The 16152-nt window shown below is 43.4% G+C and overlaps 1 protein-coding gene across 5 annotated transcripts in view; it reads right to left on the bottom strand.

Annotated features, from left to right (window-relative positions):
* Window positions 1-16152, bottom strand: part of APLP2 (amyloid beta precursor like protein 2) — a 48459-nt gene that overhangs the window by 5712 nt on the left and 26595 nt on the right. For 2 of the 5 annotated variants that reach the window (XM_075034892.1, XM_075034893.1), the window contains exons 4-14: window positions 14014-14126; window positions 12239-12414; window positions 11490-11707; window positions 9614-9781; window positions 7433-7548; window positions 6994-7068; window positions 5633-5791; window positions 5109-5237; window positions 2573-2672; window positions 1840-2010; window positions 1196-1231 (exon numbers count right to left, since the gene is read on the bottom strand). In XM_075034892.1, the coding sequence (XP_074890993.1) occupies window positions 1196-1231; window positions 1840-2010; window positions 2573-2672; window positions 5109-5237; window positions 5633-5791; window positions 6994-7068; window positions 7433-7548; window positions 9614-9781; window positions 11490-11707; window positions 12239-12414; window positions 14014-14126 (1461 nt within the window). The remainder of the gene's footprint in view (window positions 1-1195; window positions 1232-1839; window positions 2011-2572; window positions 2673-5108; window positions 5238-5632; window positions 5792-6993; window positions 7069-7432; window positions 7549-9613; window positions 9782-11489; window positions 11708-12238; window positions 12415-14013; window positions 14127-16152) is intronic. The other 3 variants (XM_075034894.1, XM_075034895.1, XM_075034896.1) reach the window with 2 other exon arrangements.

Raw genomic sequence — 16152 nt, 5'->3', positions numbered from 1 at the left:
TTAAGTCAACAAAGCACTTGTCCAAAAAAAAAATAATAAAAAAAAAATTAAAAAAAGCCCATCAAACTAAAGGCTGTCCCAATTCTTTCCAGAGCAGTCAGTACACTGAATTAGCAGTACACTGTTCCACAAGAGGGATGAAGGTGACTTACATTTGTAGAGAAATGCCAATAACGAGACTAGTTTCAAGCTACCTGGCCTTCACCGTGTTATAAAACTATGTGTGGTCATATGAAATGGTTATCAGCAAAATCCTTTGCTCTCCTTTGAGATTCTGCACAATATATTTGGAACTAAAGGCAGATTAAAATGCTGGGTTTACTCCCCAAACATAGCACACATACCACTGCTCTGCAAGAGCATTTTAAGAATTAGCCTTCCATTTCAACTTCAGGAACTAGATCTGTGGTAGCAGACCAGCTGGGCCTGACCTTCACCTGAGACTGTATCGCTAAGAGAGGATTTAATTTAATGCCAATATTTCTATGCCACTCTTAAAGCCCAGGCAGCCCCTTTTTAGCCAGGCACTGAGTTATGGCAGAATTAACAACAAGATAAAGGAGAAATGGATAATCACACAGGACTTTGCTAGTACGGAGAGATGCTACGTGTGAAAAGGTGATGCCGAGGCGACCACAAACACAAAGAAGGAATCTCCTATTTTACCTGTCCCAGACCAGCTGCACTCTATAGTATTTATGAGGACATTTAGCTGGGAAACACAGCCTATGTCTGCTGCAGCACTCTCACTCCTAGTTTAGTGCTGTCATCGGGTGGTAAGGACAGATTCCGCAGCAGGCAGAAGAGCCTCTAGACTATTTACCATCAGTACTTCAGGGTTTATTTTAAGAAGTGTCGAATATGAGTACACGTGGAGAGATGCAGAAATGCAAAGTACTGCATGGTTGCAGACAGACTGCTAGGCCCACATTTCTTGAGGGCAGAGAAGCTACTCCATGCACTTGGAGACACCCTATGAGCCCATCAGGGAGGAACATACACAATCAATTAGATGCTCAGACTAGCTCGTTTCTTTAACACTAGGCCTAAACAAGCAAAACTGAAAGTTACTGATCTAAATGAGAGCAGGGAAATGAAAATAAAGGTGAGTATGAAACTAAAATGAAGCTATCAAACACATTGAGAAGGTAGGAGAGTGATCGAAAGCACTGTGAGGGAGCAGCTTAGAACCAACCTTTTTTCATTGGATGGTACAAATCCGGCTGAGGATCTAGCAGGAGGGAAAACAAAAACAAAAATAGCAGAGAAAGGAGATTAAGAGAGAAAGGAAAAAAGGCTTGCGCATGATTTCTGACTCAGACCCTGGGAAAAGCTTTTAGTCTACAGCTTTCTTTAAGCTCAGGACTCTGTTCCAGCATTTTTTAAATAAATACACAAGCGCACACCAGCTGTCAACACCCGATGATACAAAAAATATAGACATATATTTAAAAAAGAATAAAGAGAATTCCTGCAGCCCTTCAGCAGGTCACAGCACAAAGACTTAACATAACATGACAGCGTTCTGGTTAAAGACTGAAATTAATTCCAGAGTCAAGCCACAAAGTAAAAATTTAACGCTCCCTGAAAAATGGAAAGAGATGAAACAATTTTGCAAAGCGAAGAATCGGAAAGTCAAGACAGCAGCTCAGTGCAAATTACTAGTGGCACTGCCTCTTTCCAATGGACAGAGTCTGAGGGGTACTGCCGGGGCAACTGCTTCACTCTTAAATCACCCAAAGGGATGGAGCTTTCTGTGCCACCGAGCTGAGCCTACCGGCTAAGAAAAAGCGCCTACGTTTTGTAAAGCCAGTGAACCCAATTTTCAGTTCCACATACCTTCGCTTTCAGGCAAGGCTGGGAAGGTTTTCACCTGGAATGGACGGAAAGGTTTGCCCTCCAGGGGAATTTCTTCACTCTCCTCAGAGCTCACTCTGACATCCACCTGGGACTCAGAAATGGAGGATGTGAACTGATCCATGTCTGCACGTTGCTCCTGAAGCAGCTCATCTGAAAGGAATAAGAGGAAATATTACACAACCTGCATGAAGCCTGGCAGGAATAAAAAGGGGCAGATGGTTTGAACCTAGCTGAGGCAGGGCTGCAGGGTAACACTGTTTGGGGCTGCCAGGTTATCTTATCTCGCATGCTCTGAAGTCTCATCTGGAATTCTCAGTAAAGGCGTTGGCTAGAAATACATACAAGTAAGGGCCAAGAGGTTTGTGGCAAGAGGTTCTGGCAAGATGGGCTTAAACTCATATAAAGCGGGAAAGCATCTGCTTAATTTTATGGATCTTTTTCATCTCCCTTTGAGAGACAGCTTTGCTATTCTGAATGTTGTTGACTTTTTTTAAACGGACAATGAAAGTTCTTAGGAACAAGCTATTCTGGCTGGCTGCATTGCAAAACCCAGAGAATATCTGCCCTGTGGTACCTAAGCCTAAGCCCAAGTGCTTGTTGTTGAGGGCATCCCCTCAAAGGAGCTAGCAATCTTTTTGGAGCCCGCTTCACTTGATACAAAAGCTTGTAGTCTAAAACAGTGGCACTGGAGCTGGCACACAGAGACACTCACCAATCTCATCCTGGATTTCTTCAGCCACATATGGCACCTTGTAGAGCAGAGACAAGCTTTGATTCATACGCTCCTCAATCACATGGAGATGTGTCATCACCTGCAAATGTACAAGAGTGTGTTGGAGTAGGCAAAGACTGTCAGTCACTTGATTGGTACCGTTACTTCGCTTGTTTAATAAAATACCTACTACTGGTGGATCTGCTATGACAGACAGTAGAATGGGACACAGGTCCATCTAGTCCAATTCCCTGACCGATGCTCTCTAACACGTCCTGCTTCACTGGAACTGGCCATTTGTACATGGCGCTCTCAGTATTTTGGGAAGGGTTGGGGGTGAGAGAGAAGATTCAGCTGACTCTTGCTGTAACCAGCTCTCCACTGGAAAACACTGAAGCTGGTATTTCCTGTATGCCAGATACAGTCATAATTCACTTCCCACAGCAGCTACAAGCAAGTGCTTTATTAAATGGATTATCATTCCTGACTACTAGAAAAGATACACGCAAAGGGAGCAGACAATATTATTTATCAACTCTGGTTTCAGCACAAAGGTGCCTTTCAGAACAACGGTGGCATTACATTTGTCTTACACCCACTACACCCACTCACTGGCAACGGCCTTCTCCCTTCAACTGAAAAATAAATTCAGACTCCATGCAACCTCAAATCACTCTTCCCTAGCATATTAAATTCTCTGGTGAAGTCAAGCCTGACCTGAAGAGGGTGCTGCATAATCAGGGATCACGCAGACCAAGAAAAACATTTATGTGGACAGCCGTTGAAAAAAGCTAAGGAGTTGAATGGACCTGTTTTACAGTCTGACGTGTACCTGACCTTTAAGAGCAAGGATGAAAGCAATTTAATTTTACATGTAGCAGCTTGTCAATCAAGGGAATCGATTGAGGAGCTTAAAGTGCACCTGAAAAGTAAAGCAAATGGAAATTGAACTGTACCACCCACATCCCTCGCATGTCGATTTGTTGACACTGCAGCCTTCAGAATGAATTAAGAACTGTTTAGATTTTAGCTTAAGAATACAGTTCACACAGTCCCTCTTGGGCTTTGGCAGCATTGGAACAAAGGGTCAGGGTGGACTGCGCTTGTTATGCTGAAGCTGTCTCTGAAAATGCTATCACGTATTCCGCATTGCAAGCCAAACATCAGCCTGTAAATTCCACAATTGCTCCCGCTCTTTCCGAGGATACACAGCTTAACAAGAATCACCGAAGCGGTGGCAGACAACCTGAGACAAGAGTTGAAGGTACACTGCTAGCATGCAGAAACAACGTGAAACCCACGGGACCAGGCACCTGCAAGCGTGAGGTTCGCTTCTAGAAAATCACTGCAACACTGCTCCACACCTCACCAGAGGTGACAGTAACAGAACCAGACAGACTCCAGTCCCTGTCTTACTCTTAAACCATGATACTTCCATCTACTGGTTATACAGCCAAGTAATAAAGCATTTTTTTTCTTAGCATCTATTTCTTTCCATTTGGCAGCACTTGATGTGCTCCACCGCATCGTCTCCTTGCAGGTCTCCATTCTTTTCTGTTCTTGCGTTATCTTTCACGCATTACAGAATTCAAAGATACTACAAAGCAGCAGACCAGCCACAAACTGGGACTGGCGAAACACAGATTATGTTCCTAAAGCTGAGACTGGACAGTCAGTTCTCTCTGCTTCTCCCTGAACCTGTGAAAGGACAAATCCTTATGAACAGATCTTTCAATGTTAACAAGCCGTTCTTAATTTGAATCTTAGTTAGGCCTTTCAGTACACCTTTCACCATTTTAAAAGCGGGTTGTAAAAACAAGTACATAATTCAAAAGATTTGTGGAATATCTGCAACTGCTCTTACAAGTACAATGGCCAGGTCTGACATCCACTTGAAGCTGCATATTCACATACACTACCCAGCAGACGCAAAATGACATTCTGGCTGCTCAGGAGTAAAATACATGGCAACAGCACAAAATAAACTCATCGAAACAGACTTTCTAATAAAGCTAACGATGATCATGTGCTTGGCAAGGGTTACGTATGATGCTTTGGTAACGAGGCAATAACTTTGCGGAGGCACAAGAGAATCCCCACAAACTCAAAACACAGGCATTGTGAAGAACAAGCCTAATGAAAGGAACACACAGACAGGAAGTCTTGGAAGAAGCGAGGAAGCCTCTTCAAGGATGACCAAGCGCCCAGTAAATAATTTCATGGGTGTGTGACAAGAGGCAACAGAAAAATTATAGCGAACCAGTTCTAAACCCCTAGACTTGTCACGGTGACCAACAATAATTCATGTATAAACCAGAGTTCCCCTTCTTTAACACTGAGTCAAGTACCACGGAAAACCATACAGGCAGCGTATCTGGTGACAGGCAATAGGCACACAGAATGGGAGATCTCTGCACAAGTATGAGAAGTTGCTATAGTACCCAGCAAATTAGCGTGAGGACTCGACGCATGGCTTCTAGTCTCTGACAGCCAGGGTTGGGTAACAATGCCTCCCTTGATAGAAACATTCTTATACCTGAGATTTCATCTGTGCAGCCTTTTCTGGGTCAACTGCCAGGACGTGTTGGTAATGGCGGATGGTGTGCAGACGGTCCTTGTTCTCAGCACGAACATAGCGCTTCAGAGCTTGCAGGATGCGGTGGGGCTGCAGGATTTGAGGAGGGGAAGAGTTCACATCCATTTGATTCAAATAAAATTCACAGCAGAAATACAGCACTTCGGATGTGAGCCTGCTTTGTTACCAGACAGATCAATCACCTGCGCTAACTTCTTCGGTATTTTCCTTATAATTAAGTCTGTTTGATTTGGAACACTATGCCTTATGAACACTAAACAAAGTGGAGGGGTTTTTAACCAGGCAGAAAGGAGAGTGAGTCTATTAGGAGACTCGCTGCTAGGTCTGCAGCACAAACTGCCACTGGGAACCTATTCCCAGCTTCTGCCCCTGCAAGTCACTGGCAGTCTCCTCACCAAGCCATTCTCACCTTCCAGCCTGCCCGGCACTACCCTATTGTCAAAGTTTGTTGCAAAGAAACTCACCCGCGGCGGGTCAGCCTGCAGGGCAGCCAGGTAGTTCTCAAGAGCAATCCGACGGCGATCATTCAACATGGCTTCCACACGAGCCAGGTGAGTTTCCACAAGCTGCTGCTTCTCACTTGCTGCCTCTTTCTCCAGGGATTTAACCATTGCCTGGAAGTGCTGCAACAAAGTAAGGAGTCTGTATGAAATGCACTGTATGCATCAGGGTCACCTACTGTCTCTCACGTAACTCCTCAGAACAAACGGAGCCTGTCATGCTGCATGTCCTAGACATTTACAGTAGGAGAGAAGGGCACCGACAGATGTTGATGCAGATTTCATCTTTGCAAATTCAATAGTGACAATCTGCCTTCCAAGCTTCCTTCACTACCCATTTCAAAGGTCTGAAGAAGACACATGGCCTGGCAGATGAAGATCATGTTGAAGTTGGGAGATCCACACCGTACTGAACGAATGACACAGTATTAACTCTTTCCCTCAACCCTGCAATATGGAAACAGGATAAATCCCTTCAGCCTAGAGCCACTAATCTGAATTTGCAGAAGTTTACCAAGGCATTGCATAAGGGATTTTTCATCAGCACATCTTCAGATCCAGTCTCTATATATTCTGTCGGAAAGGTCACAACCCACATCTCCAAATGAGCCAGAAAAGCCCATTAAGCATTGTTACCTTTCAACAGAGGTGATGGAAAACTCTTTTGGACTTACAGTGGCTTACATTAAAAAACATACAGAGAAAACCATGTTCCAGGACAAAATCCAAAGTGGGCTTAAAAGCTGGAGTCAGTCACTTAGTTGTATATTGGTTTGAGGAAACTTCATATAGCTGTCACTGCCAGAAGAGCCTGCCCCTAACAATGCCATGCTGAGAATATCCCTGATTAACTTCACAGTCTAATGGAACTCTCCTCATAAGGCAGAAGACTGGCATTTTGGCAGCAAACCAGCTTTATCTGCTGTCTAAATGGTTTTCACTAAGTCTGCCCAAACAGGAAACGTGTGTCCAGAGAGTCAGGGCCAATCTGAACTGGGCTGTGAGGCCACTGGTAAGTGCAAAACAGGCCAAAGGTCTGAAGTTACAATTTGGCTCTGCTGTCGCTACGCTTGAGGGGTGAGACAGCTTCCTACTACTGGATTTAGGAAAGGACCTCGCACGGTATCGGATCATCTCCAGCTTTAAGAACAAAGCACGCAATTGAATCAGATCTCCTCTAAAAGGCAGCTGTTGACAGAACAGGAAAGCTGTTCTTCCATCTCAGTCGTCTTTTGGCTTTGAATATTACAATCTCTCATTTAGTTTTTTGAGAGGACGAAGGCCAAGCACCAGTAACTTTCCTCTTTAGGTCTTTCACCTCTTACCTGAATGAGAGTCTGCCTTTCTGCCTTGGGGAGATTTACAGCTTGGTGTTCTGCTTCCTCCCATTCCTTCTTCACCTGGACAAGAAAAGGACAGAACACATCAACAAGACACAAATTTACGTCTGATCTTTGCAAGCTAATTTGCCTTCACAGGCAGATCCTTGTACAGCCTGGCTAGGTTTTGAAGGCACAACAGAGCTGCTGTGGGGTTTAAACCTAGCACTTAAGCCCTCTGAGCAGCAAGCCAAGTGTCCCCAGTGATTCCTCTCTCCCAACGCTCTGAGGAAACGAAAATCCAACTGCCACAGTGTGGCTGTATTGCAAGAAACCCATGGAAGGCTGGCGAATGGAAAGGAAGTCAGTTCAACATCAATTTGTCCAGAAAAACATGGGCGGCAACTATGCAGCGCAGCACAAACGACTGAAGCTAGATGCTCACCCGGTCCATGCGGTTGTGGTGTCTGACCTCCAGCTGCTCCTTTGCCTTCTGGAAGCGGGCATGTTCATTGTCATCAGCAGGGGTTTCAAAGTAGACATCCACATCATCAGTTGGCACTGCAAAGAGAGGGAAAGGATAAGCAGAAGTTCAGAAAACTGTGATCTTGGATTGCAAAGAACAGGTAGGGAGAGGAATCTCCACGCCTGCATAATTAACAATCTGGCAGACCAAGTTTACTGAACCGCCACCTACCAGGAGTCCATTTTGGTATCTTTAAGCTGCCAATTTACTGCAACATCAGTTAGTTACATCATCCCAGAAACACAGTAATGCACTGCGGCAACCAGCACCTGTTCAGTCTTCTCATTAGTTCTGAGATGAGCATTATTCAGCTCCAGCAACAGAATGACTTGGATTGCAGAATAAAGAACTTGTTTTCTCTTCCCTTTCACATTGGCTTTGGATAGTTTAAATGACATTTTGTGCATTAGTTGTTTGCTGACAAGCTGGCTCCAGACATCATTAATATGATTAGGGAGCTTGACAATAAATCTGCACAAAACACTACCCAGTATTTTAACACTTCAAACCTACCTTCCCTACCAGATGCACCATGCAGGACTAACAGGCAATGATATTAGACAAGACAGCAACAGAAGGAGGCTCAGTGTGACAAACTGACGTGTCCAATAAACTGGATGGTTTGTACCTTTAAGACATTCAAATTCAACAAAGGGAGAAATAAAATTTCAGAACTGACAATTTCAAGCATCTGCAAAATCCACAACAGGGGCTTTGCACTCCATATACTGCAGTTCAGGAAACACCGAACCAAGTTTGTGTGCTGCAGTTCTAGAAACTACACATCCCAGAGCCCTTTCTGAAAGGATCTATGTCAAACATGATGCGCTCCGTTGTTGCCCTTCAGCAGAGGGAGGGCAGAAAGTGGAAGTTAAGGCAACCTTTCAGCCGTATTAGTTATTCGGGTGGAAATAACCTCCAACACGTCATTGAAAGATGGCATGCTTCAGGAAAAAATTTGCCTGGCGCTTAAGCATGGATACAGGGTAAGAGTTTAGCATGCACCTGAATCCACCAACCTTTAACTAGGGAAGGAGGAGTGAAGAAGGGGAAAGGATTACTGCGTGAAATAACAGCAACACACAACATAGGGATCACTGTTGCGTGCAAGGGACAACGTCAGATCAGTACTATATTCTGGGCCTGCTCATAGCATTTCTGAACCAGGCTTGGACACAGAGAACTCATTCTCCAGCCCCAAATCCCTCTGTAACAGGACAAACTTTTGTACAAAAAGCTCCTGATATCCGCATCTCTTATTTCACCACTTCAGTTAGATCAGCCCAATCTAAAGCACTTGCATGAAGCCCATTTTGTAAACAGGATTATGACTGTATAGTCAGACTGCCAAGCCCCAGATAACACAAAAAGCCTTTCAAAAGGCTTTAATGGTAGCTGAAGTGGAAGTGCTGGAGTTCAACAATAAGATTAACAAGGAGGTTAAAATGTTTTTGGTAGTTTTATCATCTGACATAAAAGCCAGTTGAAATTGGTGCCAAAAACCTCAAGCTCTCAAAAACGCAGGGATTGAGTCATGATTCGTATTTCAAACCGAGCTGAAAGTGGGAATCTGAATTCTATACTGCTTCTCTGATATTTTCCCAAAATAAAATAGCAAGACAATGACTACTACCAGGAGAACGGTGAGTAGCAGCCTACTTTTCAGCACCAACTGGTCGAATGTACACACAGTAACACCACTGGGGAAAGTGAGCACTTCCTTCCATATACTTGGAAAAAAAGTCAGTTACGCAAACAGGCAAGCTAAGTGTTTTCACAAGAGGTTAGAGACAGCCCCTGGTCCCTGCTACAGATCTGGAAGAGGACAACTAAGCCCTCAGCAAGAGCTGCAAGCCAACGGTGAGCACAGACAGCACACGTCGAGGGCCACTTTCTCCAGGAAAGTTCACCCTAAAGACCTAGAGAAGCAGAGACAAGAGGAGACTGCTGCAAAAGGACAGACAGAACTGCTGCAGACACCAGAACCAAAAGGATGAGCTACAGACGTATCCTCTCTTGACCGAGGCAAGGAGGAGGAGACACCAAACGCCAGACAGACAGAGGCTAGCTGCAAATGGGCCAGTGGGAGGCAGGACTTACTCATCTTTTTACACACAGCCATACAATACTCCTCTGACTCAAAATTGTTCCTGTTGCCTCCGCAGCCTCCATATATAAAGCGAATGCATTTTCTCTTGTTAGGGTCGAAGTACCAACGAGGCATCACAGCCCGGCAGGGCCCTGTCATCGCCTCCTGGGAGCAGACAGCTGTGTGGAGACGGGTTAGAATATGAGCTAGTGAGGAGCACAGGCCTTGCCGAGCGACTTACACAATGCAGTGGTGGCTCTAGTTCACACCTTCTTCTAGGGCACCAGCGCTGGCCTCAGCATCGCTACTTCACCAACCAAAGGGCTTTTGTCAGTTTTGGGGGGATTTTTAACATTGTAAAAGCATTCATCACAGGGCTTACCAGCGCTATTCTGGGAAGCGCCTGCACATCGTGCTTTGGAGCGAACATGCAGCAGCAGGCTACCCGAGCAGTTGTCTCAACATGGAGCTCTCATCTGCTAGAGTGATTTCTCCTTAGCTAGAGGCTGAAACAGCAAGGATCTACTTTGCCAATGCCACAGTGTTATGCCTCAGGTATCCCAGTGGTAGAGCTTCCACTCTTGGTATAAAACCAACGTGATGGAAAGACAACCCATTAGGGCTGCTTAAAGCATTCAAAGATGTCCTGTTCCGCTGCACTCTGCCTGGATAGACACTTCACATCTTAAAGGTGAGGTGTAAGAGCAAGTGAAAAGGCAGGCTAAGCAAAAGTAATGAGATTGCCATGGCAATCTGAGCCGCTAGGTTTTTAAGTTTTGAAACATCTATACACTAAATATTGAAACTCCAGGTAGCCACAGCACATGGACTGCTTCACAATAAGCAGGCAATACAAGCAGCTGGGTTATTTTGAGGCAAGAGAACAGATACAGTCTATAAGTTAGCAACTGTTCAGGGTACTTTGGGGAAAAAAGACTGGGTACCCCCCAAAACAGACACCCTGATCATATTGTTCCAATTCTGTTCCAACACCTGCAGATCTGTAACAGTCCTGTACATATATGAGCTAAGCCTTGTTTCAGCAAGTAAAATTATCTGCAGCATGCTGGCATTTTACCAAAAAGATGCAAGAACTGCTGGCAATGATTCAGTGATCTGTAGCTAATTGAATTTCATTCCCTCTCCCCTCTTCTTTCCTCTGCAGACACTTCTACACATAAAGCATAGGACATCATATAAAGCTGAGGCACCACACAATCGGCAGACGCCCTCTGCAGTGGCACCGACCACTTAACAAAAGCTACCGAAAGTATAGTACACTTTACTACAGTGGTAAGTATATATTACTAATATAATAAAATAGGGCCAATTGTGTTGGCTGACTTACTTTCATGAAAGAGAAGGGTTTATGCAAAGGCTATTAAGGCAGCACCAAGTATCTTCCTCACCCTTTAATGGCCAGATGGCAGCTTTATGCCTCCTCTACAGAGCATGGCCCACAACTTTTAGCTTCCTTTTCGTAAACTGGTATAAAACACCAAATCCAAGATAATCACCCCAAACTAGGATTTCAAATTAATAATATACCTCAAATGCTTCTTTAAGATTTTCCAAACTTAGCCTATGCAGATATGGTTTTCTGACTCAACACTGCACCTTCATGGAGGTGCTCATTCAATGTGCCAAACACTGGGCTTTCTGCCAGCAGAACTGCTGTTTATCTGGAAACATATGGCCCATGCTCTAGAGAGTTAATTTCAACACTTGAAACATAAGCATCATCAGCTTTCCTCTGTTTGCTAACTTACTAGCAAATAAAACTTCCAAGTGGCATTTATTGACTTGATCAAAAACCCATCACCAACTGACAGCCAACAAGAATACTCTCAAGGAAGCAAGAGGCCTGTAGGCTAGAATGTGTCTTACATTTCATATCGCTGCTGACTTCTTTTTCGGAAACAGCCTTGTCATTGCTAGGCTCTGTGGGGGTCTCTTCATTGTAATCGTCAACTTTGTAGCTATCGTAATAGTAATCACGGTCTTCCACCACATCCTCCTCCTCTTCCCCTTCATCATCTTCATCTTCCTCTTCCTCCACAGCTGTTCCTGTGAAGTCTTCTACACCTGCCTCTGTAGGGAACTCACTGAAGGGATACAGTTAAATTAGGGGGTAAAGTTAAGGCTAATAACTTCACAGCCAACCTTTGATGTACCAGAAAAATGATTCTCTTTTCATCTGTTCTAGAAACACAAGAGATGGGAAAAATAAATATACCAACTACCGATCAGTCCATCAACTGGACTTCCCTCATTACAGACAGCTTCTCCATGCCCCTGGCTTAGTGGGGTTTCCTTGCATTTTCTCATCAGCTTCTTTTCAGTAAGTGAAAGTCTATCATATCTGGGGGAGGTACCTACTGTAACAATCAGACAGTCTTTTTGACTGGGTAAGGATGAAGGGAGGGGGGCTGTTTAGCTCCTCCAGTAATAGGAGCAGTGCAAAGTCATTCGTCCTTCTGCAATGCTTTTTCAGGCTCAGGATACTCCTCTGGGAAATTCAAAAGCACAGAAATTCTCCTCTCCATCGTCACCACAAGGGAGTCACCATGTGAAACACTCACATGCAGCAACTTCACACACAGAACTGCTAACATCTACGCCAGTAAGAATCCTACCTTTTATAAAGGTCGTAGTCTTCATCCTCATCTTCATCCTCCTCCTCTTTGGACAGAGCCTCATCCACAACCTTTGTCTGAGGACAACATACATATTCTGTTCCATGGAACTGGTCTACTCCACAGGGCAGCAGCATGCCGTAACTGTGCAGGATCATCCCTTCTGTCAGACAGGCCTGAAAGAGGAGCCCATTTATGTCAGTTTAGCATCATGTTCTTGCTTTGGATAAAGCTGAAGTTTGCCTATCATAGATCCCAAGAATGCTACCAACGGTCTAAATTTTACAAAAAGGCAACAGCAAACTACAGCCTAAGTCTCAACATCAAAGGAAAACGGATTTGAAACTTGTAGCTTAAGCAAAATCCCCAGGAAGTCCCAGATTCAGAGCCACGCAGTGCTTCCTGGTGTTAACAGTATCAAACACCCCTCAGCCCTAACAACCGCTGTACCAGCTACTAGGAAGACAATTAACTCTATCCCAGCTGAAACCAGGACACTTGTCAGCCTGGCTAAGTTCAGGAAAAATAACTAGACGTTTTGTGCCAACTCAAGGGAGAGAGCTCTTGAAAGAAACAGAACTGTTGTTTGCTTTTCTGGGCTGGCCATTTCATTAAACTTTATCTATTAAACTTTACATTAGAGTAAGTGAATAATCGCTCAAATGGACTTTGTGTCAAGATTATTTTAGCGTGCTGTAGATGCAAATCAATCAGATAATTCAAGAAAAAGCCAAATGCAAACTGTGATTAGACATTAAGTCTATACACTTCTCTTAAGCTAAGGAAATACATGGCCTTGCGGTGCCCCAGAAAAGAATGAAGTAAGAAAGGCTTTATTATGTACATCAGAACCCTTTTGTTTGTGCTTTGCTTTGTTACAGCACAGATGTAAAATAAGCCAAATAGTTGTAGAACTTCTCCAGAAGTATGTTAAAAGCAAGTGATTTTTAAATTTGCTAGACATCAACAAGTTTATCCTCAATTAAAAGGTGACTCCTCTAGCACAGCTTTATTTAGACAGGTTTTGGCTCCCAGGATTTTAAAGAAATGGAAAGTTTAACTGGAACATCCTTAACCTCATCTTTACTAGCACCATCACGACTAATCATTGTGTTTCTGTTTCTACAATTGCTGTTTCTACAAAATGGAAAACATGTACATTTTGTCATGATCTTGTTTTTATTACCCCCAACTCAAATGGGTGTGCAGAAAATTTGCAACATTTTTGCTAGTCAGATAAAAAAACCAAACCAAAACAAAACAAAAAACCCACGGGCTAGATTTATTCTGAGAAGATAATCCATCTCTTATGTAAAACCTCCACTAATCAGTCACAACGGAACTCAGATTGTTCCCAAGCAAGCACTGCCAACGAAATCCCCAGCAGCAGCAGGTACATTAACGCAAAATATGCAAGGAAAACAGGAAACATCCTATGACCAATGTAGCTCTCTACCCTGGAAAGAAGGATGAGCCATTGGTTAAAGCAATATCCTAGAGACCCGATTTCAAATTCCTAGCTCCATCCTAGAGTATGATCTTGGGCAAGCTACTTAGGATAGCTTTTTGTGACTGAAGAATAACTCAGCTAGCTACACAGGTTTTAAGTCAGTTGAGTACTTTTAAATGTATTTTTTCATTGCTCCCTGCCTCAGTCCATAGACTGCAACATGGGAATAACAGACCCCAGAGATAAACACTGTCGTGCTCCAATACTACAAGCATCCAAGTGGACAGATCCAGAATAAATATTCCGGCCACAGCAGCTCAATTACCTCTTTTGCCACAGTCTGCCAGTGCTGATGGCTTTCACATACATCCATCCGCTCCTTGTGGAAGAATCGGCACTTCTCTGGAACCAGTAGGACATCGCTTACAAATTCACCCACTGAAAAACAAGAAACGTCCATAGTTCACACGTGTCCAACTTCCAACAGAAACCAAAGCCAATACCAGAACTCCCCCTAAGTACACCTCGTTGCAAATGCCTTAAAGGTTTGGTATATTCTTAACGGGGACAGGTCAGATCAGCAGCTCTCTCTGGAAATTTACAGAAAAACAGAGCCTCGGAGTTTCCAAGGTAAAAAGAGGAGTAGGGGCTGATTCCCAAAACATTATGCAAACCCTAAGGCTGAACTGAAGGCAAAGTTTACAGTGCAAGTTAATAAATAGTTGCTTGTGGAACAGACAGGATTGACCAAAGAAATTTCACACAAATCTTTGAAAAGATTGCATCTGCATACGAAGTTTTCAAACCACTTAATCACCAATTTCTAAACAAGCTGCATCATACCAAAGTGAGTTCATGCTGTCTGGTGCTGTAGCAGCCTGGAAATTTTTATGTGCCGCAAGTGTTATCTATGTTTTCAGTATCTGGGTATCTGAGTAAGTCTTGTTTGTTTTTGTTTTGTTTTGAACAGTTTCCAGATGGTTTAATTCAGGATTAACTGCAGCACATTCCCTGACTCGGACAGTCCTAACCAAAACACAGAGGGCTGGAAAAATAAAAACTATACAGCCCTGAAAACAGAGTAGAACCAGAGTCAGCAAATACACTGCATTCCAATATTTAGATAACCACAACCGCACCAGCATCATGAAATTCTGGCACAATCTTAAAACCAGACTTTTGCTTTTGAGGAAGGTGGAAGGGAGAGAGAGAATTGGTCTGCTCTACAGACTCTATATTAGTTGGACTTAAAAGATACTTAGCCTAAGTTTCCACCACAACTCAGTTTGGTACCAACACACGCCAGAGAAGTACAAGAACTACATGAGCACGACTTTCTGTTCTTAGCCCAGATGTCCGAACAAACAAACAATGCCACTGGAATCCAAACCGTGACATTTTCTCAAAGTTGAGATTTTTCTTTCTTTCCTGCAGATTTAAATGCCACATCCGGTAATTTTAAAATAAGGAGACATCTAGGTACTCTGAGAAGACCAGGAAAAGATCTTCAGTTCAAGTGTTTCAAAGTAACATACCTTGCACACCTGACTGGCAGCTTTAGGAATCCTTTGTTAAAATTGAAGAAAAGTTCTTTAAGTTAAATGCCTTTTCTCATGGAGACTCCAGGGAGCAGAATTATTTGTTCAAGCAACCTTCAACATTATGATTTCAAAATACATTTTAATATTTTGCATGACCAATTTTTTTTTGCAGCCCCTTAGTACTGATACCAAAGGCTTGTGGACACTTCTCCTATGCACTGTACACAAGCGAAGTAGAGTTTAGGGACAGATTATCTGATGACAATTGCAAGGTAACAAAATCAACTAGCATTCATCATCTCTTTTAAATTAGTTAAATTTTGAACTACTAGACACAACAGAGAAATGGTCTTTTCCCCATTTTCTTCCGTCAAAACAGGTCAGTTACAATTCTGAGTTAATAATCCTTCCTCTTTCACTCTCACGAGAGGTTAGTTGAAAAGTTTCTGATAAGAAAGCTAAACCCGACCAAACTTTAAAATCAAGAGACTATGGTTCTGGGGACTGAAGGCAGAAGACTCACACTGATCAAATGCAATAATCAGTACCAAAACCCAGCCATTAAACAGCCTTTTTGAAACACACCGAATCCTAGCACCTTCGCATAAGATACATGGAAGGTTCTCTCAATTCACCTAGGGACTGGAAAACCCTTATGTGCTACACATTAATGGACACCTTCCCCATTCACGGCCACTGCTATCAAAACAGAAAAATCCTCTGCCTTTTCAGATCAGAGCAGGCGTAAGAGGTGTTTCCATGCCACCTAACAGCCTAGCCAGAACTGTCAGCAGTTTGTCTTTTCACACCTCACCAGGCTCAGCCCTGCTCCCATCATCCTATTGTTACCTTTATTTTACAGTTCAGTGGGAGCGCTAATGGGTTCTCCTCTTCTCCCCTCTTCATCTTTGAAATACAAAAGA

Source organism: Buteo buteo, chromosome 9, assembly GCF_964188355.1.
Source record: "Buteo buteo chromosome 9, bButBut1.hap1.1, whole genome shotgun sequence".
Taxonomy (NCBI): domain Eukaryota; kingdom Metazoa; phylum Chordata; class Aves; order Accipitriformes; family Accipitridae; genus Buteo; species Buteo buteo.
This window is presented reverse-complemented; position numbering and strand designations above follow the sequence as displayed.